The sequence below is a fragment of the Eleutherodactylus coqui genome, chromosome 2 (assembly GCF_035609145.1).
Source record: "Eleutherodactylus coqui strain aEleCoq1 chromosome 2, aEleCoq1.hap1, whole genome shotgun sequence".
NCBI classification, from domain to species: Eukaryota; Metazoa; Chordata; class Amphibia; order Anura; family Eleutherodactylidae; genus Eleutherodactylus; species Eleutherodactylus coqui.
Window position 1 is genome coordinate 131,698,266 of NC_089838.1, and position 25,871 is coordinate 131,724,136.

At 42.3% G+C, this 25,871-nt stretch overlaps 1 protein-coding gene across 3 annotated transcripts in view; it reads right to left on the reverse strand.

Annotated features, from left to right (window-relative positions):
• FGD6 (FYVE, RhoGEF and PH domain containing 6) overlaps window positions 1-25,871 on the reverse strand; it is an 87,407-nt gene that overhangs the window by 36,914 nt on the left and 24,622 nt on the right. For 2 of the 3 annotated variants that reach the window (XM_066591541.1, XM_066591543.1), the window contains exons 2-5: window positions 13,761-15,864; window positions 3,187-3,325; window positions 1,152-1,222; window positions 1,020-1,050 (exon numbers count right to left, since the gene is read on the reverse strand). In XM_066591541.1, the coding sequence (XP_066447638.1) occupies window positions 1,020-1,050; window positions 1,152-1,222; window positions 3,187-3,325; window positions 13,761-15,864 (2,345 nt within the window). The remainder of the gene's footprint in view (window positions 1-1,019; window positions 1,051-1,151; window positions 1,223-3,186; window positions 3,326-13,760; window positions 15,865-25,871) is intronic. The other variant, XM_066591542.1, reaches the window with a different exon arrangement.

Below are 25,871 nucleotides of genomic sequence, written 5' to 3' on the forward strand. Positions count from 1 at the left end.
CGTGGCCGCTGTTCTCTGCTCGGAGTGCCCGGGGCTGTTAGACAGCTGACGGCTCCGAGCGGGGTATGCAGAACACAGCTGGACCGCTGTGTTCTTCATATCCCGGCTGTGTTCACGGAGCAGGGTACAGCTGAAACAATAGTATCAGCTGTATCCCGCTGTGGACTCCTGTTCTCTTTCAGCATGCTAAAAGAGAACAAACAGGGTCTGGTTAACGAAAACTGTATGAGTTAGACACAATAATTCTCGCCCAAAAGATGCGAGCGATTTTTGAGTGAGAATCGTTGCGTCTAAATCAGCTTTAATATAGAATGGATTGCTCATTTATAACCCACCAGGGATCCTAAATTTATATAGCTGGTCCTCAATTAGTCTATGCTCACACAGAAATGCTGCGGATCTACCACAGTGGAAAATTAACAGCATTTCCAAATCAAAAACCATTGGGGCAGATTTCGACTGGGCTTCAGCTTCAGAATCACAGCTGATTTCAACCTGAAAACCACCCCCCATTAGGTGATGTGGAAGTGGGCACATCACCTGACCAGCGGCGGTGGTGGCCTGAAGAGCTTAGTAGCAGTTGCCCGTAATGGATGTGCGCTGAAGTGAGAACTAAGCATGTTGAGATTGGCATTGCAGGCTGAAATCAGCTGCAGATCAGCAGCTGAAACCCAGTCAAAACCCGGATTTTACTTCGCTTTTGATGCGGAAACGCTCTGGATTTTGCTGTAAATTTTTCCACCGAGGAAGATCTGCAGCATTTTCGCTAGGTGTGAACATAACTTAAGGATTCTAAAACACAGTTTGACAAACTTTCTTTAGCTATTAGAATTTATAGAAAGCAACTTCCGTGGATACAAAGTATGAAGAACTTATCGAATGCGGGTGTGGAAGTGGTTTGTGGATAACTGTAAGAGTGTGTCTTTTGCTTAATTGAGGAACACGAAGAAGAAAAACAGAAATACAGGGATTGTGGAATACAAAAATACATTTTGCATGCTCATTGGTATTATACTCACTATATGTAGGAGCTTTAGGGCATCAACAAACCTGTTAAATGGAAAGTATAATTAAACTCAGGAAAAATAAATAAAATAAAAATTATCCTCCACCTCAAAAAAAAACAAAAAAAAAACTACAATTATACTTACACTTTTTCTGAGCTCATGATCTCCTTGGCAATGTAATAAATCTTAGTCTTCTGTCCTGGCTTCTTTTCCTGCTTGATGCATGAAATGACAATATGTTAAAAAATGTGCTACTTGCTCCATGTATGGAGACGTGATTCATAATACACACATAGGCATCCTCAAAAAAAAAAAAATCAACCTGAAAAATAGTTCAGTAAACTAAATATTAAGGTTTTCAACAGCCTTTACAGACTTGACCATCATTAAAAACCTGTGATTAGATCTTATCGAACAGTGTAAAAGCCCCCTTAAGGCGCATTTAGACAACGATTATCGCTCAAAAGCCATCTTTTGAGCGATAATTGTTGTGTCTAAATGTGCCCTTCTTTCAGTTTTGTGCTGAACAACGTATTTCAGTTCTGCTTGAAAACTGTTGTTCAGCAGAACAGCTGATAAGCAGGACCGCACGCTGTGTTCTGCCTGCGGAGAGCTGATTACAGCTGATAACATTGTATCAGCTCTTTTCAGCTGTCAGCCCCCTTGGCAGAACAGCTTATAAGCAGGGCCGCAGGCTGTGTCTGCCTGTCCATGGTGCTGAATTCCCCATGGGGAGCTAGAGATTACATTGTTTTCTCTTAGCAGTCCATGGCTGAACAATGGAGCTAATTACAGAGCTCAGACCTCTTGCCGAGTTCTGCAACAGCTTCCAGAAGCTCATTTGCATGCAAATGAAGCTGATTAAGTACTAATAGCAATTAGTGTCTATTAGTACTTTATGCAAAACTATTGCTGATCTTTCAATCTTTTAAAATAATTATCTGTGTGTGTAAATGGGCCTTAACTCGTTTAGTGAAGGAAATGCTTGTGTTATTTTTGCATATATCCCAGTAGTTTGGGAAGTTTATATAACATTTAAAGCAATTCCTGTACAAAAAAATCGTTAAAAAAAAAGGAAAGAGACCCTGGCGTAATCATTGTAAGCATTTTCTGGGCCTGGGCCAGTGGTATGGATAACACAGCTGTCAGCTGGGCTATTACTTGTTCGCTTCATACATTCAAGCAGAATATTTCTACAAATTTGCATTTAGTCTCCTATCTGTATATATGGATGAAACAAAAACAAGTTTTAAAAATATTCTATACAGTAAAACAAATTCACAAATTTACCTTAATTATAGGGAATAAGTCACATTGATTTTTTTTAACACTTAAGAATAACTACCGTATTATAACGTGAAGCTAGTAAATAATTTTGTCTTTGAAAGTAGAAATATGTGTCGTAAAGAGCGATGGTCAAATGCCTAATGTAGTCAATCAGATTTTAGAATCCCTTACTAAAATAGTGGCAGGGTGATAAAAGCCTATGTTAATCACTGGAAAAAGTTTTTTTTGGAATTCAACAGTAATGTACTGTACATTCCAGTCAGTGGTAACTTTTTAACCATCCTAAATGCCAACTATACATAAACCAGTTCATATTAACTGGCTTCAGGAAGAAAAAAAAAAAGTTTATTTACCATTATACAGTCAAGATCACTCAAAAATAAGATATGGACACCCTGATCATCTTAGCCTACACATTGGTAATAGCGAGTATGCTCGCTCACCTCTAAGGCAAACTACTCAGGCGAGTAGTGCCTTATGCCAGTACCTGCCCGCTCATCTCTAAAGATTCGGGTGCCGGCGGGGAGGAACGGGGGGGGGGGGGGGGTGTCTCTCTCTCACTCTCTCCCCCTGCTCACTCCCACAACTCACTGCTCTCCCCCGCCGGCACCCGAATCTTTAGAGACGAGCGGGCAGGTACTCGCATAAGGCACTACTCGCTCGAGTAGTTTGCCTTAGCGAGTACGCTCGCTCATCTCTAATTAGTAACAAAAATCAGATGAGATGCAGTCATTCAATGGATCTATAAATCTATAGAGGCTTCACTGTAGTATTAGGAAAAGTTGAAAACACACAGAGGACATGAGTCGCACAGGGTTTTAAAATGATACAAAACATTTAGTCGTAGGTAGATTTTACTAAAGGTCTTCACTATGAACCACAAGTGACTCACCAATTTCCCTTCTAGGTTATCAAGATCAGTTTTGCTGGAGTCTGAGCTGAAATCATCTTCATCTGAGCTATTAATAATCTCCTCTTCGTCAGAGTGAACGAGGCCCAAGACGTCATCAGGATCTTCTTGTGATGGCTCACTGCAAACGATAAGATGCAGAAAATATAAATGTAATGCTTGTGTGCTCGCAGAACAATCCTGAAAAGCTCCCATTCTTTTATCAAAAGATAACCCAGTGACAGTAGTAACAATAATGGTACAAAACAGATCTCTAGGAAGCCAATGCATCTAGAAATCTGCTATTGGCATCTAACAGTTTGGCTTGTTTTCTATTGATGTCTATACAGTTTTTACGTCTGGTAGCAGACAAGTTACTGTAATAAAAGTAGCCAACATTATAAGTGTAATGCCCTGTTTAGACAGAACGATCATTGTGCAAACGAACGAAACTGAATAATCACTCAATTTATGTTTAATCACTTTTTATTTACTATATTTTATTATAGAATATTGATAGCTTAGTAGAAAGGAATTTAACAGAGCAGAGAAAGAGAAGGAAAGAAGAAAAAGAGAAAGATAAGAATGTGAAACACTGAATGTTTAGTGCACGAGAACGGTATGATTCTCAATGAGAATTGCGCAGTTTAAACCGGCTGCACGAGTGAGAACGAGCAGCTGATGACGTCATCAGCTTGTTTGCTTGGACAAAACAAGAATCGTGAGATTCTCAGCCAGTGTAAGAGGGCCTCAGGGATGCTTTCACGTCTGCGGTGGGGGTTCTATTTCCCTGCTCTGTTCAGGGTACAGGAAAGGGGAATCCCCTGGCGGAATGTAACAGTCTTACTATGGAAAGTGAACAGCGCTGAACGGACCCCGTTGACTATAACGGGATCCATTTGGTTTCCATTCAGCTGCCTGGCATTTTACTGGAAGAAAAAGCGCTTCATGCAGTGCTATTTTTTCCAGTATTTTGTGCCGAATCTGCAATGGTACCTTTGAATGCAGATGTGAATCCGGCCTAAGTGTCATTCAATTTAGTTTTGTTTTTTTTAAATACAGAAAGAACGGGTGATTTTAAGACTTTTTCTAATATATATATATATTAACAGATTTGGGCTGCTTTTTAGAAAATTACTCTTGGAACTGCCACCGCTGCCCGTACTCCGTTGAAGAAATTTGCTAGGGAAAATCCTTATTCAGCCAGTCTGTACTGACAGTTCTTCACCGTGACCCTGCAGAGTGCTCCACTATACAGGGCACTTGTCTGGAGATAAGAGTCTTTTATTAGACATGGCTTTTAACCCTGTAAGCACTGTTGAATTTATTTCTCTAGCTGCCAGTAAACGTAGACATAAAAACAGGTGTATCTGTTAGAACATCAATGTTTGTGCATGGTGATAAATATCCAATGGCCTCACTTTATCCATTACTCCAAGATAAAGCGAAAAGCAAAACCCGCATTGGGGAGCAATATTCCCAGTGGCCTGTATACCAATTTGTGTGTTAGTGCTTAGTTTAGATACTATTTGAATTTATTTATTTGGCAGCTTTTTTTTTTACAAGAGCCATGTATGATGCACTGAACAAGGTTATGTAAATGATCTATAGGTGTGTTTGTTTCAGCATGGATATTGTACGATCTTATATTTAAAATGCTTCTGACTTATTTGTTGAATGAAGATGATCCTTTTATGCATTGTTTTGTGTATATGATTTAATTGGTGTCAATCATCAGTGGGATGTAGTTCCAGTACGATGGCATCAGCAATGATGACAGCAGTGTCCATATGATCAAGAGTGGGAGGGAGGCTGTGATTAATAGCTATACTCCTGAAACATTGGCTGGGATTGGAGAAAACTCTGATCCCAACAGTTTAACTCCGTACCTACTGTAATCAGTACTGGTCTCAGGAATCGGTCCTGCCCATGTCACCCACATCACAACCACAGGCAGTGCCAAAATTTCCAGAACTAGTTAAGGCCCTTCAACTTAACAAGTATCCTCAAATATAGGTGTATAATCTGTGGTCCAGAATGCCCTTCTGTGCAGCGCCCCCAATCTTTGGACACAGAAATGCCTGTCTGAGTGTGGATGCTCAGATGCAGTTTTTTGTGAACAGAAGAGGCACACTGCTCAGGAACAGGGACCGCTAAGTATTAATGGTGCATTGTGGTGCAAAGTATTATTGATATAGGAAAATGGGATCCATTGCTCCCTGTTGGGCACTCCAAAAAGGAGTTACAGATGTGGCTCTCCGTTGTAGGCCATGGGAGTTCTGAAACGCTAGGCTGTTACCACAACACTAATGAGTTAAGCTACCTGTCCACAGTGGGTTTTCATTGCGTTCCCCGCGGCAATAATCCGGCCGCAGGGAACGCAGTGAATAGCTCTCCATAGCGTTGCTATGGAGAGCGCTTCCTGCCTGTCCACGAGCGGAGAATCATTGCGATTCTCCGCTCGCGAACGGCAAATTGCAGCATGCTGCAAATTTAGCGCGATTCTCCGCGGTCAGCCTGTCAGATAGGCTGACCGCAGAGATCCGTCTGCCGGCTCCTGCTCCCAGGCGATACCGCAACGCCCGTGGACAGGCAGCCTTACACAGGAGCTCCTCAGGCCCCATCAGTATCTATGTTTACAGTTCAACACCCTTTGGGTATTCGGAGCTACGAAGGGTGTAGTATTTTATTTATATAGACTGATGCTTTCTTACTATTTAGAACAATCCTCAAAGTTAAAACAAAAATGGGAAAAAGTTAGGCCCCATTAGCGAAGAAAACTCGGCTGTGTCGCATGAGATTCCAATGACACCTGTCAACTGTATTTAGTGCATAGAATTTACTGTACTCCATTAAAGTTGTTTAAGATGGGTATTAGATTAGATTGACTCTCCGAAATGTTACTTAAATGATGCAGATTTAATGCATATGGTCTAGAATTATGTAAAATAGTTGCAATTTCGGAATGGGTTACTAGAGATAATTAAAAAATGTATCTTGTCAATATTGATCTTAATCCCAAAACCAGTTTACTGGGTTTTGTTAATTGACTCGATGGGCATACTCTTCTGGGAATTGAGAGACCATTGGATGCAGCATTGCAGCATGCCCCCCAGACAGTGAGATTATGTTGCAAAAATAAGGAGGCTATATCTCTGGAAAAGGGAAATATATTTTAAAAAATGGCTGTTTGACCAAGTTTGAAGAAATTTGGTGTAAAAGTATTGAATTATAGATTACCCAATAGTATCATGGGCATAACATTTGTGCTGCATGCATAGCAAGAAGTAAGTGTACAAAAGACACACATTGTTTTACTAACAAGGTACTAGATGATGAGCATGCAGCTTGGTCATAATTAACCTTTGTAATCACACATGCTGTAGATTTTTAAATTAAACTTGTCGGGGGTTGTCACACTAGATAATCTTTTGCATTAAAATAAAGCAGAAGGAATGCCGGAAACTCACAAGTGTTGTTTCTGTGTTGACTTCTCCGATGCACTGCCCATAATATAAATGCCTTAGCTTGTCATACAGTCATCCAACTACATGGTAGCAGTATTTTGGTTACAAACCAACATAGGACACGCTAAGGCATATATTTTAGATATCATATTCCGTATATCCATTTTTTTTTCATGTCGTCAGTGTAGTAATGTTTTTTTGTACTCGTGAGTTATGGTCGCCGGCACACAGGCAGATTTGCATTGCGGAATCTGGAGCGGGCGCCCGCCTCTGGATTCTGCAGCAAATGCCGCCCACAGCATGCAATGGCAAAACGTGATTTCCTGCCAATGAGCGGAAAGCGATTGCGATTTTCCGCTCACAAACGAGAAATCACAGCATGCTGCGATTCTGTGCGGCTTCCGTGTGCACTTCTTCCATTGAAGTCAATGGAAGCCATCCGCCCCGTGACCCTTCCGCTATCAGCATTGCGGAAAGGTTGCGGGGTCCGTGTCATCACTTATCGCTAGTCGTTTCATTCCAGCTCACTGAAACAGGAGGACTACTCAGCATCTTCTCACTCAGTTTTAGCAGGAGTTGCTTAATCTTTGAATTGATTCCAGAATACTGTGAATAGAGGCGGTGGGCCAGACGAGATCTCCAGCCGCTCTGCCTCCCCTAAACAGACTATCACTCCTCTGTAAAAGCACAGAAGCAATAGTTGCTGGAACAGTTGCCATACTTTTATACTACACTGTCTGCTGCAGATCTCCTGTCCATGCAGCATTTGCAGCAAATCTGCATAATGTGAACATGCCCTTATAATACAGCTATCAGAGCCTTCTCTTGTAATGTGTCATACACTCGAGGGGTTATCACATGACCAGGGCAAATTTTCATCCTCTAAAAACATTCTTATTTAATGACTGCAAGCAAAAAAATAATGAATAAAGAACTTCCTAAACTAATTGACTGAAACCAAGAGACACTTCTGTAATGGATTTCGTCGTCATCCCAAAATGTTCATATGATATCAATGTTTGTCTGAGATGTTCAAAATAACAGGTTTTATATTAAGTTATAAAACTGGCACATTCCCACCATTCTCTGGATACAAAGGCCTTCTGTAAACTACATATTTGCATAATTAGGTTTGCTGCATATAACAAAGTTACAATGCGGAAGCTCTTTGTATGTACATCTAATAAGGAACGAATACCAGTCCCAAAAATAATCAGTAAACCACCAGCAGGGCAAAACCATTGGTAAAATGCATGGCACAGCTGAACCTCAGCAGATGTTTCCTTTCACTACACTAGGTCACGGACCACGAAAGTTTATCAAAGAAAATGTGATCTTTCTTCACGGACAAACGCTCTAGAAAAGTCAATCATATAGACCATTGTGTCTGAGCCATGAAATAAAAAAACAGATAGGAGAGCATGGAGGTCATCCCATAATAAAAGTCATATACACTCGGTCAAGCACCTACGAGGAGTTGATGTTTTCCCTGCAAAACTCGTCATGCAGTTACATCTCAGGCAGATATGCAAATGATTAGAGCTGTGGTATGATTAGATGAGCGGTCTTGGTACCTGAAGCGCTAAAAGTGGTTCCCTCCTTGACCTATAAAATACTCTCAGAGGCTCCTTGTGTGCAGTGACCTCTTCTTCCGCTTGTGTAGAGCTTGTTGACCACTAGACGTCTCTACGACTCAATAGAATATTTTTCGCCCAGTTAACAGAATTTGAGAGGGGCGCATTATTGAAATGCGAGAAGCTGGATGGTCGCATTGACGAATTGCCCGCCACCTGGGCTGTTCTGGCCAGACTGTTCGGAGGATTTTTGAACCAGTGGATGCATGAGGACACACAAGGCGACCAGGCTCAGGACCTCAACAGACCTCCAGCGGAGAGGATTGTATCTCATAGCATGTCTAAGAGCTACTGTGACAGCTTGAAAAGTGTCAGTTTGTCATGCCATTGTATATCCTTCCTGTTGGGACTTTAATGTTTAAATAAAGCTGTGATTTTTATAGATGCTGGATCTTTTTCTTGCCGTCTTCTACAATAGACAGACATATACTCGCCTGTCCCTGCCACCGCTGTGTCCCGTGGCACTGCTCTGGGTCTCCCCACATTTACAGGCTTCCACAGCCCATTTATGGGATGTCACAGGCGCTGCAGCCAATGACAGAACCCAGCGATCAATCCCTGACCTCTGTTATTGGCTGCAGCACCTGTGATGTCTTGCAAACTGGGCGGGACTGCAGCCTGTACACAAACACAGGAACAGAAGACAGAGCACTGATGCAAGAGACAGCATAGTAACATAGTATGTAAGGCTGAATGAAGACAATGTGCATCTAGTCCAGCCTGTCTATCCTACTGTGTTGATCCAGAGGAAGGCAAAAAACCCCAAGGCCAGAAGCCAATTAGCCCTTTTGGGGAAAAAATTCCTTCCCGACTCCCTAATGGAAAGCAGATTGTTCCCTGGATCAAACCCTAATAGTTCCTACCTTCCTATATACCCGGATTGACACTTAACCTAAGATTTATATCCTGTAATATCCTTCTCCAGAAAGACATCAAGTCCCCTTTTAAACTCCTCTATGGATTTTGCCATCACCACTTCCTCCGGTAGAGAGTTCCACAGTCTAACTGCTCTTACAGTGAAGAATCCCCTTCTATGTTGGTGATGAAACCTACTTTCCTCTAATCGTAGCGGATGTCCTCTTGTTACCGTCATGCTCCTGGGTGTAAACAGATCACGGGAGAGATCCTTGTATTGTCCCCTCATGTACTTATAGATGGTTATTTGGTCGCCTCTTAACCTTCTTTTTTCTAGAGTAAATAATCCCAATTTGGATAGCCTCTCTGGGTATTCCAGTCCTGTCATTTCATTTATTAGTTTAGTTGCCCTTCTTTAAACCCCCTCAAGCACTGTGACATCTTTCCTGAGCACCGGTGACCATAATTGTACGCAGTATTCCATGTGAGGCCTGACAAGTGCCTTATATAATGGAAGGATGATGTTCTCGTCCTTCGCCCCTATACCTCTTTTAATGCACCCCAAGACTTTATTTGCCTTTGCAGCAGCTGACTGGCATTGGTTACTCCAGTTTAGTCTATTATCCACTAGTACCCCCAGATCCTTTTCCATATCACTTTTCCCCAGCGGTACCCCATTAAGTGAATATTTGTGACATCCGTTTCTCCTGCCCATGTGCATAGTCTTACATTTTTCAACATTGAACTTCATTTGCCATTTTCCTGCCCAAGCCCCCAGCTTATCCAGGTCCGTTTGTAGCCGCACATTGTCCTCCGTTGCATTAATTATGTTGTATAATTTTGTGTCATCTGCAAATATTGATATTTTGCTGTGCAGCCCCTCTATCAGGTCATTGATAAATATGTTGAACAGAGTGGGGCCTAATACTGAACCCTGTGGCACCCCGCTAGTGACTGGGGTCCAATCAGAGTACGAACCATTTATTACCACCCTCTGCTTTCTATCATTGAGCCAATTTTTTACCCACTTACACACGTTTTCGCCCAGTCCGAGCTGCCTCATTTTGTATATTAGCCTATTATGTGGCACGGTGTCAAAGGCTTTAGAGAAGTCCAGATATACAAGATCAATAGATTCTCCCTGGTCCAGCTTAGAGCTTACTTCATCGTAGAAACTGATCAGATTTGTCTGACATGAGCGACCCTTCATGAATCCATGCTGGTGAGGAGTTATTCCCTTATTCTCCTTAAGGTACTCATCGATGACGTCTCTCAGAATCCCCTCGAAAATTTTTCCCGTTACTGAAGTGAGACTTACTGGCCTGTAGTTACCAGGCTCACTTTTGCTCCCTTTTTTGTAAATTGGAACCACGTTGGCAATGCACCAATCCAATGGTACTACACCGGTCTTGATAGTGTCCAGAAATATTCGGTATAGCGGCCTAGCTATCTCGTCACTTAGTTCCTTTAGTATCCTTGGGTGTAATCCATCTGGGCCCGGCGATTTATCAATTTTAGTTTTCTTTAGACGCTTCCGCACCTCCTCCTGCGTTAGGTATGAGATATTTTGTGAGGGGTTCGTTTTATTCCCCTGCATCTCGTGTGGCATTTCCTTTTCGTTTGTGAATACAAGCGGGAGCGGGGAGAGGAGTATAAGACCATTTATTATATTAGTGCATGCAGATGGAGTTTTACCAATAAGCTATAAGTCAGACAACACCTTTAACAACCATGGATGCTTCCTTTAATTTTATAATATATAATAATGTGAGCTGTTCAGGGCAGCAACAATCATGCTAAATACTACAGAGGAAGGCCCATATAATAGAGCTTTCATGCCAGAAATTTATTTGGGGGACTCTGTTTACAAGTTAATGCTGAAGGGGGAGGGGGTGTCTACCAAGAAGTATCTAAAATTGATCAGCACTCCCCCCTACCTTATCTTCAAAAATTCAAAACATACCATGTGGAAAAACAGTTGTCTTTGGAATAAATGTCAGCTGGCAGAGCTTCCTGAATGGCCCTGTAGGGTGACGAAACGTACAATATGCAGAATGCATGTGTCTAAAGGCAAGTACAGGAAAGAGGAGCAGGCCAAACAGGGCAGAGAGAAAGTTGTGGAACCTTTTCATAGCCAAAAAACCCCCCCACAGGTTAATATTGTCAAACTATATCTATGAAGGAATCATTTCCTTCTACAAAGTCAAGCAGCAATTAACAAAAAACACACAAAAAAAAAAAACGCGCTTTCCGATGTCCCATTTAGACAGGACCGCAGTCGGCGAAACGCCTGCAAGAGCGCTGACATCACAACCAGTTTGTTAGTGCTCATGCAGAGCATTTATAAAGTCAGACTCTTGCTGACTTCTGGCGCAGCGCTTCATATTCTATGATCATGCAAATTTGTTAGCTTGAACTTATTTTGCATGAGAATTGTTTCGTGTAAATGGACCTAAAGTCCCGTGGAACCACTGTCATAACGGAGGTAAGGATATCGTACTCAAAGTGGCCTCCTTCTGCTTTGGAGCCATTACTGGACCCGTGTTCATTCCATTGACTTCCAACGCAGATCTGTACCCGAATCTCCTGCAGACGACGGTGGATGTCTTCCTGGATGGTCTGCCCATATCGTAGCAGAAGGAGGCCACTACATGTACACTTTCCTTCCTTCAGTCATAGCAGTGGTCACACTGAACATTGTCATGTTCCTCTGGGCCAAATAGAGATGGAAACCAAAAGTGAACAACACTAATCAGATATGACATCACCGGTGATCACTGGAGGTAACTGCACTGTAATCACCATCAATGCTGTAGAGCTGTTAACTGACTATTATATGCCAATTTCACTACCAGATATATACTAGAGCCGAGCTGCTGTATTGAAAGTTTTCTATAGTTGTCTCCAATATATTATATTTTTTTAATTTAATTTTTTTTTCTGCGAGGTGAGCAGAACATGGGTCCTGAGTCTTGTGTCCTGGATCTGTTAAGATACACACAGCCGTAAAGTGAAGTTGGGGGGAACCCAAGCTGAATTTTTGCACCAAGGCCCATGAACCTTTAGCTATGCCCCTGCCCATCAGCACCCTACAACTGCATACCAATGGGTTATTATTAGAGATGAGCGAGCGTACTCGCTAAGGCAAACTACTCGAGCGAGTAGTGCCTTATGCGAGTACCTGCCCGCTTGTCTATAAAGATTCGGGTGCCGGCGGGGGGGGGGGGGGGGAGCGGCGTGGGAGAGCGGGAGGAACGGGGGGAGATCTCTCTCTCACTCTCTCTTCCGCCGGCACCCGAATCTTTAGAGAGGAGCGGGCAGGTACTCGCATAAGGCACTACTCGCTCGAGTAGTTTGCCTTAGCGAGTACATTCACTCATCTCTAGTTATTATGACAGCGAGGATTCTAATGTAGGCCTCCATGTCGGCCATCTTTATGCACTCATTATATCCGGTTAGAGGCATGGTCTAACAGGCTGCCTTTCAATGTTTAGCTAAGAGACATGATACACTTCAATTCAGAAGTACTACATACTAACGAACGAGATCCTTTATGTTAAGGTCTATAAAGGAACCAAAAAAAAAATGTATAAAAAGGTAAACATTTAAATCAATTTATATTTCCAAAAACTCTCTAACCAGGGAAATAAACAAATCACCCTTTTCCCATTAAAAGATTAAAAAACAAATGAAAGGCAATGTCAGAATTGCTGGTTTGTAGTAAATTTGATACATCTGAGACTGTTAGAAACAGCAAATCTAATCGACACCTTTGTAAGCAAATGTAGATTTTTTTTTGTCAAAATTTGTGCCATCCCCTGGTTTTCTTGATTCGAATTAAGGCACATGTAATTGGAGACCGTGCCCACGTTTATCATTTTTTAACATTTTGACAAGCGATGAGAAGTCATAATTTTTTGCACCACTATTTACAACTTTTTTTTTACTGTAGTTTATGCCAAATGCAATTCTCCACACACTCCTTGTTATAATACCAACATCCTTTTCCTTACCAAAGGTCGATGAAATTAATCGTGTAATAGTATATAAAGAGAAACTGCAATTGTAATCAATTAGTGGACTGTATGTTGTAGGAGTTTTTTTGGTACTATAATATTGATGACTTCTCGGGATAGGTCAGTGGCGGTGCGATGCCATACATCCCTGCTGATCAACTCTTTGCCAGAACCATCGTGCACCAAAACTAGCAAAATTTCACGTTGTGCAGTGGGCTACTCGGTCTCATTCAATTAAAGTGGAAAAGAGCTACAATACAATGTAGGGATCCGTGGTCGTTCTGGCACACAATGGCTCCAGCAAACAGCTGATTGGTGGTAGTGCCAGGAATCAGATCCCCAATGATATGACGATATTCACCTATCCTCGCTACTCGTCATCAATAGTAGAATTTATATCCAAATATTAAACAATTCCTATCCAGTCTTGAACACAATTTTTTAATGCTACCTGCAACATCTTAATAATGAGTACACTAGTATCAGATAGCCTTTCTTAGGGTGTATTTACATAGGGCAACAGCCACCATTAAAGTATTCTGCAAACTTACATATTTTAGCACCTAGAAAAGAACAAACAAGTAGCAACGTGAGCAGACTCATACCTGTGGATGACATGCATAGTTGCTGAAGAGCTAACTTCATTTGGGTCATCCACTTCATATATTGCTGTATCACATTCATTCACATCGGAAACTAGAGTAGACGGCAAGTTTTCATATTCTGGGATTTCTTCATAAAGACAAATATTTTCATATTCCGGTATATCGGGGACCGATTTGTCCACTGAAGATGCCAGCTGTGGTCTACATGTTAAAAGCTGATTCTCATCTAAAGAAACTGAGGCTGGGTTATTTCCAATATCAAACTCCCTCTTGTGTTTTTGCTTTTTCCTTGATGATGGACTGAAAGAATCAGCAGATTGTGCTTTTGCAGGTTTCATCTTTTTTCCTAAAGTGGGGGACGTAGAGTGCCCAGTACAAGAAAATATATCTGATGTCACATTGTCTGCCAGAAGATTGCCTCGAGAAAGAAACTTCTGAAAGTCGCTTTTTATCATACATACAGATAACTTCAGGTTCAGCAACTTCTTCAAGGAGCTTTTTTTAGGACTGTCAGGTAAGGGTTTTTCTATTCTATCCATATCAACAGAAGATAAAGATTTAGCCCTGGGCTTGGTAAGCAGATGTGGTGTTTCATTACTAGGAAAAGTCTTTAATGTCTCTGGACTACCTAAGAAAGGTAAAATAGGGTGCTGCAACTTCCATACTGGTTTCTCTGAAGTTGGTAACTGATTAGAACATAATCCTGCATGTCCTTTAGTGTCACTTGAAGGACCCCCATTGCAGCTACTGAGGAGTTTCTCCTCTGAAGCAGCTTTCTTGAGCAGGCCAGCTGCTGGTAAGCTGTATCTTTGTGGTTTTTTAGGAGGAACTCTTGGTGACTTTACATTTGCTTCATCTTTTATATGATTTTTCTCTGTGGCAGTATTCTTTACAGCCAAGTTCTGTTCATAAATAAGCTTCAGCTGTTTCGGTAAACTCATTGATAGAGTACTACATCTCTTAAAGTTGCTGTTTTCTTCGGAATGTGGTAATTCCTCAACATAAATCCCAGTGCTTTCACTTGCTGCATCATCTGGAGGTAATGCAATATCAGAATTCAGTTGTAAATCTCCATTTTCATCTTTATTACCGTTTTGATACATACTTTTGTAATTTGGATGGTCTCCCCTTTTTGCAATAAGCTTATCAGAACAGTCACTGTGTGCTGAGGAATGATCGACTCCATTCTGTACCTGGTCAAGATGTGTAGGAACACAGTTCTCGCTACTTTCTGCGGTCCTATCAACGCAATCTTGGCGCACTAAACATGGTGTGCGCAGTTTCCTTGGTTTCGGAATTGGCAGTTTTTTATGTGGAGGAGGAGTCATTGGCAGAAGATTAGACTTTGCATGGTCTTCTGTATTTAATGGTTCACGATCAAGTAATAAAACATTGCATTGATTCACATTATCCATAGATTCAGAAACTGGAGGAAACGGAGTAGCACCATTGGTAAAAGAAGCTGTAGGCAGATGATGTGACCAGCTACAGTTTTCTATGTTCTCACCAGAACCTGCAGTAACATTGCACCTGACAATCTTGCCGTCTTCTTCAGCATTTTCTTGCTTGCAAGTATAACCATTGAGAAGGACATCTTCTATAATGCTGGCCTTCAAACTAACTTGATTTATTTTTAAAGGTTTTTCCTGCGGACTACAAGGTTTTCTTCTTGGTCTTATACCTGGGATTGGCGGCCCACATAGCTTTTTATTTTCTAAATTCTCCAGCTGTTCTATTGCTTTCTGATTTTTCTGCAAGTATTCCCCATTTCCAAGCTTGTGACTGCACTTGCTATTACAGGAACACGGTGAAATAATATATGTGGCACTTTCATGACTGGTTGGTGGTTCCAGCTTACAAATGAAGTTTTCTGAGCTTTCATGTTCCTCCTTGCTTTCAGTACTTGATTTGATGGTAAGATTTTGTTTGCCTTCTGCAACAGATGAACTTTTAATGACTTTTGGTTTTGGAGCGATTATTGGCTTAGATTTTTTTGGTACTACTTTAGGCTGAACTATATCTGGCTTGGGCGCAATTGGTGGTGGGCTAGGTTTCTGACCCACGGTATTTTTAGGTTTAGGGGCTACTGGAGGCTTCTTAATATCTGTTGGTAGAAAATTTTAAAAAAATTAATAACATTCTCATGACATCATAGTCTAAAGCAATGTACTACTAACACTGTAAGGAATTTTTTTTTTTTTTTAATTGGACACGTGAATTTCTTGTAACATTCTACACAAATCTCAAATTACCATTTCATTATGTCTCTGCACTGAATGCATCGGTACCATTGTATCTTGTCACCACCGGAAGTAGTGGTGGAGACAAGATTGACAGGCCGGTGACAACCCCTGTTCCTAACTGGCTGGAGAGCTGGCTCCTGTGCAGGTCCTGGCAGCCTATTAACCTTCCCCCAGTCTCCTTGCTCTGTCACTCAGCGCTGCGCTGGTTCTCGGCTCCCAACCCTGTTTTCACCTCCCTGCTGCTGCTGGCACTCTCCCTGCCTCCCTGCTGTCTGTGTCTTCCCCAGCCCTGATGTAACCTCCCCGCTACTGCTGTCACTGACCCTTGCTCCCCGCTGTCCGTCTCCCTTTTCCCATTAACCTCCCCATTGTTGCTGTCACTGTCCCTGCCTCCCCGCTGTCAGTATCCCTTTTCCCAGGCCTCAGCTCACCTCCCCACCACTTCATATGCTGCCCGCTCTTCGTCTCCACGTCTGCTGCTTTTCACTTGTCGGGTGGTCTGCCTTCTCCCCTCTCCGCTCCGCCATTGTGCAGTTCCCAAGCACCGATCTCACATCAGCGCTGACAGATAATTTTTTTCCCTGCAGCGCTGCTGGGAGGCTGCCGGCAGGGACACTCAGTGCCGGGGATGGAGAGCGGCAGAGCGAGTAGCCGGCACATTGCAAGTCCTAGCAGCGTGGGGACTCAACTTTGCCTTGGATGGAGAGTTAGAGTGAGAGTTTAAGTATTATGGTTAAATTATTAGCTGCAAATGCTTCATTTTGGACCATTTACACCTACTAATGTAAGCCTAACACTTAAACAAATCCTCACCCTAGCCCTCCATCCAAGGCAAAACACACTCACCACGCTGCTAGGACCTTCCTGCAGGCAGCCAATCACGACCTTTGGGGCATACCCTAGCCCTAAGCTGTCACTTTATGTCTCCGCTTATTCTGTAGAATGCATCTACAGTAAGTTAGACAGAAAACAAATTTGAGCGATACTTGTGCAGTGTAAATGCAAAAAAACAACTATCGCTGGATTCACGTTTTGTGTAAATGCTTCCCACTCAGCGCTTCACATAGAAGATAAAGTGCAGAACGAGTAGCCCATTCCAGCGATATCAGTGTAAACGCTCTGCACGAGCACCAACGACTTTAGCAGTGACGGCAGCGCTCGTGCAGTCCTTTAGACGACTCTCGACCCATGTAAAAGGGTCATTAGTGTTCTTTTTTTTAGCATTTTAACGGGAACATGTAATCAGAAAAGAGCTTTATTTATTCAGAATTTTTGGTGGTTGTTTTTTCTTTAACTTTCCATGCCTCTATATTTTAAAAGAACCTTGAAATCTTGCAGTTTCACACTGACCGGTAGGTCTAATAATAGACCAAGACTTCCTGTTCTATAGAGAAACCTATTCAGTTGTTATCTCATTATCATCACAGGCAAGATTAAAATGAAAAAAGCCAGTATCTTTGTATTGGACAACACAGGATCCACCATTCACAACAGGCGATGGTCACAGCTCATTTCCTATATACACACATACACAATGACCTCTGCACATGCCACAGGGTCACATGTCCACAACACTCTCCCATATAAGTTGATGAGTCCCCCCCCACCCCCCCTCCCATCATCATGGTGTCCATGGTCCATGTGGCTGCTGCATAGAGAACGCAGTTAGCAGCTCAGGCAAGATGGCAGCCCCCATAGTCATGCAGAGAAAACAGAAGTAACAATAGAAAATAAAGTTTTTTAAAAATCTACAAATCAATAAATAAAAATGGATTAGAAGGGGTGGGGGGTGGGGTGTCAGCATCAGATTTTAATTAGCATAAAAAAGCTGACACATTCCGTTCGTAATGCACGTTAAAAAATTCCATGTGTTTCAATCATTTTTAATAGCATATTTTACATACGTTTTTGGCTGCCTTTTTAAATATGTAACATTTTGTGGTTTTTTTTGTCATTTTCGAAGTCTTGCAGAGATGTTTATAGAAAAGCTTAGTACAGTTGCAGCATGTAACATCTGAAAACACAATTCTGTATTTTATCATTGGAAACCAAAAGAAAACACCGAGCCACTAAGGAATGTTACAAAATATCAGGGTTGAGGCCTACCCAATCGTAAAATGCAGCTCTGGATAACATGCCGTAACTGAGGACTTTAAAGGGATTTCTAAAAGTTACTAAACATTATCTGTAGATTATATGTACTGAATAGAGATGAGCGAGCGTACTCGCTAAGGCAAACTACTCGAGCAAGTAGTGCCTTATGTGAGTACCTGCCCGCTCGTCTCTAAAGATTCGGGTGCCGGCGGGGGAGAGCGGGGAGGGGGGGGGGTGAAGAGCTCTCGCTCACTCTCTTACACCACTCCCCCCTGCAACTCACCGCTCTCCCCGCCGGCAGCCGAATCTTTTGAGACTAGTGGGCAGGTACTTGCATAAGGCACTACTCGCTCGAGTAGTTTGCCTTAGCGAGTACGCTCGCTCATCTCTAGTACTGAACCTTCACATGTATAGGACGACCCGCAGCATTATAGAATAGTGCATCAGATTTCAAGAAATCTCATCCACCGCTGCAGAAAAGATCCACAGTGTAAACTGACCTGTGGAGCAAGTTATAAATGTGTAGGATGACAGTTAATACTACGGATTGTCAACAGGGATTTTACCTCTTCAAACCAGGGGGTGAAATCTACATTAAAATCCATGTATTACATGTGGATTCTGATACAGTGCCACACCAATATTTGCAGTGAAAAATCCGCTACTAGTAAACATGGTCTGGTGTTTTGTGGGACATAAATACTGATGGCCTATCGTTATAAGACATCAATATTTAAGTTCCAGGAGGCATCTATCAAGTAAAAATTGGCACGGCCTCCTACAAAAATATACAATTCTTATTATGCAATCTATGCCACTCACACTACTGTTTAGAAAAGGAACATAGGTTGTCGTGGTATTAGTGTATCTTGACGCCACCAGGAAGTCCTGGTGGAGCCAAGATTGACAGGGGGTTACGCCAACTGAACGTGATTGGGTGAAAATGTGGTTGGCTTGTCGTTAGGTGGTGTGGCCATCCCCACTTGACAGATTTATGTATAATTTACACCAGAAACTGGCATAAAATTATACCAGAACTGTTCTCCATTTCATAGCTTGTATAAATATATTTTTAGACACCTGGACAGCTCAAGATATGTCCCACGTATGTGCCTCTTCATACATTAGACTTATATTGCAGCTAAGGGAATCAAGTTAGGACCAAATACTGAAAAACTGGTCTTAAAGGGGTTGTCCCGCGGCAGCAAGTCGGGTTATACACTTCTGTATGTCCATATTAATGCACTTTGTAATATACATCGTGCATTAAATATGAGCCATACAGAAGTTATACACTTACCCTCTCCGGTGCTGGCGTCCCCGTCTTCATGGCGCCGACTAAAGCTGCCTTCTCCTTCCATTAGACGCGCTTGCGCTGTCTGGTCTTCTGCTCTGTTGAATGGGGCCGCTCCGGCGTGCTCGCGCCGCACATGTCTTCTGCACATGCGCAGACCAGCTCTCCGGCGCGAGCACGCCGGAGCGGCCCCATTCAACAGAACAGAAGACCAGACAGCGCAAGCGCGTCTAATGGAAGGAGAAGGCAGCTTTAGTCAGCGCCATGGAGACGGGGACGCCAGCACCGGAGAAGGTAAGTGTATAACTTCTGTATGGCTCATATTTAATGCACGATGTATATTACAAGTGCATTAATATGGCCACACAGAAGTGCTTAACCCCACTTGCTGCCGCGGGACAACCCCTTTAATTCTCTCCTTTAATACTAAACTGTATGTAAACAGATATTCAAAAGGTGGGCATGCACTTTAATATAAAGTAAAGTGTTCTTAAGGGATACTTGTTGTTTTTGAGGCAACGTTTTGCCATTCTTGTTAAAAAAAAAAAATCAAATCGATCATAGAAACGATTCAGGTAAATATACTCTTAAACATGAAATTACCAAGCATCGCTACACTGTGTAATGACTATGCCTAGCTTTTTGACATATTAATTATGATCCAGACATTCATGGCAGGAATGATGATATTTTGATAGATATGATAACATATCCATCATTCGTCAAGTGGATATCATTCAATAAAAATAAAACAAATAATTCCCCATTAAAGTATATATTGTAAAAAAAATGCCCTTACACCACATCAAAATTATGTAAAGCACATCCACATATTAACAGCACAGTTGCAGAAACATTGGTGGATAATATTTGAAGTGTAAGTGCATAGTAAAAATTGCAGTGTCTGTGTCAACACAAAATCCATATATGCAGCAAGGTTCAATCCATAAATTAAATCACTTCAATTATTCAGTGCACAGACCCATCCAGTAGACAGGGAATAATTTCATGCAAATACATACACAAGATGTCCAATACATAAAGTATATAGCAGTTTGCCATCACTAGAACACATAATACTGTGTTTCCCCAAAAATAAGACCCTATTAATTTTCTGCCGCAAATGAGGCGCCAAGTCTTATTTTCGGGGAAGGTCTTATTATACTTACCTAGCAGGCTTGGTCCAGGTCCCTCCTGCTGCTCTCCGGAGCTCCGACACGCTTCTTGCAGTCCTCAAACGCCCACAGAAGATTACCGTCATTGTGTTGTGGAGGTAGGATTTATGAATTGGCTGCGCCGTGGCATTGATTGGCCAATTCATAAATCCAGCCTCCACAACGCAATGGCTGTGATTGGTTCACCGAGCGCTGCTCAGCCAATCACAGCCATTGCATTGGTTCATCGAACGCTGCATTGCTCAGCTGAGCATCACTCGAGAACCAGAGTCATCGCTTCCTGGAGGTGAGATTTATGAATCAAGTAACCAGGAAGTGATCTTCTGTGGACAGCCAAGGACTGCTAGAAGCGTGTCGGCGTACCAGAAAGCAGTGGTAGAGACCGGAATCGAGCCTGCTAGGTAATGTATTCCTTTTTTTTTTTTTGCAGCTAGGGCTTATTTTCAGGGTAGGTCTTCCCCGACACACGTTTCACTCTCTTACATGTGCAGTTCATCTGTCCCTTTTATGGGCAGAGTCAGACTCAACTGCACATGTGTTGGTCCGAGAGCATGCGAGTTTGAACATCACGTTGAGGACAGTAGCGGTGTTAGGAAAGGTAAACAGGCCCGCAGAGATGGTCCAGCCAGCCCACCGCACCGCTTACATGGAAGCAGTGGAAGAAATGTAAATGTATCTTACTTTTAAAAAGGTAGAATTTCACCAGAATGTCATTATTGTGCATTACTTTATTGTTTATTTGGTGTAGTTGGTTTTATACAGAACTGATGACAGGTTCCCTTTAAATTTCTGTTTACATTTTTTTTTGTCCCTATGATGGCATTGCAGAATGGAAACCCCCTACACTGATGCGAACAGAACGCGAGACAGATACAGAATTCTACCAGCTCCGACTACTATTAAAGATTCTGCCACACCAATTGTCCCCCATAAACCCATGTTAACCATAGGTAGGGAACAGGAAGAGAAAAGTATATTACTTAGATTTATGGGAGACAGTTTGTGTGAACTCCATTATAAGAACTAGCAGACTATTCCTGTCCCATCTACTCTATGAGGGCATGTTGTCATTATAGAAGGCTCTGCAAAGAACCTCTCAGTATGATGTGTTCAACACAACCATCTGGGTTCTCGCACCAATGTCATGCTTATTGTATAGCTACAGTACATTAAAAGAAATCTCCTATGCATTGTAAGTAAAAGAAACTTTACAGATACTTAAACAGTAAGCGGATATGTAGAAAGGATGTGAGTCAAATTATCCCACAAGTGACTGAAGTAAAAATAGCACTTGTGTGTTGTGAAAAGGCACGGATAGCTGGTCTTCCTGTGCAGCCTTTATACTATAAAGTTACAGGCAATCACCCATAGTGATTCCCATTACACTTTTTAGTATAATACATCATAAACTTGCATTTGGAACAGAAGCGTGTTCAAAGGACAGGAAGTAATAGATTTTTATTTCGTAGTTGGCTGTATCGAAATTCTGTTTTAATGTAACATTTTATTTTTATACATGATTACAAGAACTACTTTAATGGCAAAAATAGTTGCCACTAGTCCAATGTATGTTAACGAAGCAATGTTTGTTATCTAAATGCTGTAAGCATTGCTGATTTACATATTTTTTCTCTTAATAGCTATAGTGTGGTTGAACATATTGGATAGTCTCAACAAGTACCTAAAAACTATTCTTTTATGCTTCAATATTTAAGTATGCATGCACACATAGAATTCCGAAGCGAAGTATGCTATTTTATACATTTATAGGGCTGAGACCCCCCTGATCAAGTACCCCCCCAAAAAGAGTGCCAATAATCTTGCTGTACCTTTTCAAATCCCAAATTGTATATGAATCTCCCAAAATCGATTGAGTTGGCCAACCAGATTAATGATTGATTGTAAAAGCAGCAATTTAATTCAAATATATCAGTGTTTTCAGTTTGCATTGTTCAGCTCCATCCTAGGAAAATAATGGAAGTGCCAGATTCAGCGTACGGGTTTACACGGAACGATATTGTTCAGAGAATCGTTCAAACAAGCGAAACTGAATGGCGAAACAATGGCTAAACAACGAACAAGAATATGTTTTGCTTCTCTTTCAGTTTTGGGTGGCATAAAAAACAGCTCCGACTCTAGCACTCATCATGCGGCAGATCGTTCAGCATTTCGGATAGGAATGTGCAACACTTACGAACTTAACGAGAATCATGCAGCCTAAACACACTGCCCGAGCACAAGCGAGCTGGTGATAATGTCATCAGTTCGAACGGGCAAGCAAAAATTGTGAGATTCTGGTCCCATGTAAAAAAGGGCATTACATAGCACTGAATTCACCGCAGTAAATGAAAGGGATAAATTCGGAAGTGAAAGAAAAAAAAAATTTGACAGCAAACAATTGACTTTGAAATTTAAAAGCCGCACCCTTCTAATGCCACAGAGATTTATTTCCATATCATGGAGAGGTTTGTTAAAACCTTATCCACATATCTTATACGGTAAAGACTGCAGATTTTCCACAATGCACAGAATTTATACTATATATGAACATACCATAAAGATACATTTGAAGGTTTCTGTTCTGCTGCGGTTGTTGTCGAGCACGTGGTTCCACCATGAATTGCCACGCTTTCAATGAGCTAGCTGCCGCGCCAGGATTAAACCATGTGTTTTTTGACGAGCTGTTCTACGCTGCCCAGGAAGAACCGTGGCACAGTCACACTATCTGAATAGACACTTAGGGCTTATTCAGACGAGTGTATTTAGCCTGCGTAATACACATTGCTAAAAGTCCATTGATTTATATCGGGCCATCCAGATCTGCTCGTATTATGCGTGAAAAAAAACAAAAAACAAAAACGCAGCATGTCCCATGCTGGAACATCATACGCACCATCATCATAGCCCAGTGCATAAAATACGTATCTGCCACCTACTGCCTAAGACGCATAAAAAGAGACATACACTCCTAATGTAAACCTGTGAGAGTGAGCCCTCCAGGTTATATTTCCATGTTGCACTTCAGATGTGGTTGATGAACACATGCCGTTTTACCAAGAATTGCAAGAAGATTATTGGCTGCACAGTTACCAACAATTTAACATGTTTAATGAATGTATTTCATCAGTAAAATCCACATCATAAAATTCACAGTAAAACCAATTTCCAAATTCAGTGGGTTTTTTTTTTAGTTCTTTGGTTATCAACTGCATCTGAACCACAACATGTGTCTGTACCCTCAGCCTTCCAGAATCCATAAAGGGAACCCTTGCCAGAAGGCCGTGTGTGCATGCCGCTGTCATTGAGCTCTACAGGAGAGCACACGCACAGAGCCATCTGAAAGGAGTCTGTATGCGCATGCTGATTTCTTGGGGGGCACAGAGTATAAAAAGTAGCAGAACCCCTCAACTTTGAGTCCCCTAACAGTATCTTATGGTGCTCTAAGGGTGCCTGCACATGGGCGGAATTTCTGCCACAGTATTTTAAGCACATTGTCCGCCCCTGACCGCAGGCAATATACTTCTATTGGGATCCGCAGTTGTCCCCAGACGGACGGATTTGCATCGCGTATTTTCACGCGCTAGATAAAAAACGCGGCATGTCCTAATTTGGGTCGGATTCTGTGCATGGAGACTCCAATACAAGTGAATGGACGCGTTTTTTCACGCAGTATATCCGCGGTGCAGCTGCAGATGAAGGCACTGGTTGCTATGACATTAGAGGAAGTAGGCGTGGTAGGAGGCTGCAGGTTTTTCCGTGCGTTTTTTCCCGCCGCACATCCGCATATATCCGCGCGTGATTTTTCACGCATCCGCACCTATCCGCAAGCACATTTAGGCCTCATGTCCACGGGGAAAATTAGGCCCGCTACGGATTCTCCATGGAGAATCCGTAGCGGGTCCCTCCTGCCCCGCGGACATGAGCGCTTAACATTAAGAATAAACTTACCTCCCGCACGCTCCGGATCTTCCCTTCGCCGCGGCTTCATCTTCTCTCCGTCGCGGCCGGATCTTTTTTCTTCGGCCCGGCAGATGTGCATAGTACGTCAGTTGCGTGCCGCGCGCATGCGCCGGCCCGAAGAAAAAAGATCCGGCCGCGACGGAGAGAAGATGAAGCCGCGGCGAAGGGAGGATCCGGAGCAGGTGAGTATATTCTTATTTTAGGTCTCCCGTGGATCCAGACGGCTTCCATAGGCTTCAATAGAAGCCTGCGGGAGACCCGCACGAAAATGGAGCTTGGTCCAGATTTTTTCATGCTCCATTTTTTTTAAAATTCCCTTTTATTGACCATCCGCGGGTATTTATCTACCTGCGGGTGGTCAATGCATCCCTATGGGGTGTGGATCCGCTGGCGGGAGAAAAGTTAAAATCCGCTGCGGATTTTAATTCTTCTTTTGCCCGTGGACATGAGGCCTTAGGTGCCATATGCAGGTCTCCCGCGTGTGAAAATCCGCTGGCGTAATCCGGAATGCTCGTGTGCAGGCGGCCTAAAGGTGCTGACAGGTACTCATGGGGCACTTGTAGTCAGAGGTTTTTAGAAGAAACAGTTATAGGAAAATGTTCCTAGAATGGTTTCTGTGAAAAACCAAACCCATGGTACTACAACCAGAAGCACTGAGAAATGACGATACTGAATTAGAGCGAGGAGTCGTCTCCTACAGAACTGAAGTCAATGTATTCAATTGGCAAAGTATTTCAGGATACTTCATGGTTATCAAGCTTTGCCACCTCAATAACGTAGTCACACATTGGCATATCTGACAGTTTCCCATCCACCAACACTGTTCACGCGCTCATGTTTTTATATGTAGTTTTCAATGCGGTGGTTAAAAAACCCTCAAATCACCAACTACACAGCTTTAAAAAGTAAAAGAAGTGTAACAGGCCATTACAGTACTTCACAGCAGCATGGATAGTAGTAAACATGCTCCACAGTAAAAAATGAGGTGTTGATAGTTGTCAGCAGCGTGCTCCATACGTAGGATGTGATAATATGACAGGGTAATGCTTTGTGCAGGCAGCTCTTAGTGGTTATGAGTGGGTGTGCAGAACTTTCCATAAAAGTACAAAATAATGGGTGCAGTAGCTCACAATCCTCAAAAACCTAATCGTTTCCATCTAATATAATAGCTAAGCCAAACGATATAAACAACAAAATGAGTGCCAGAAAGTTCAAGTCATTACCTAGAACAAATTGCACTTGAGCGTTCTTCCTCTATTCATCAGTATGTGCTTCTTGTCATTCACCCTCCAATTTCCTTTCAGGATAATCTATGCTCCTATGAAACCGACCCTGCGCCGCATAA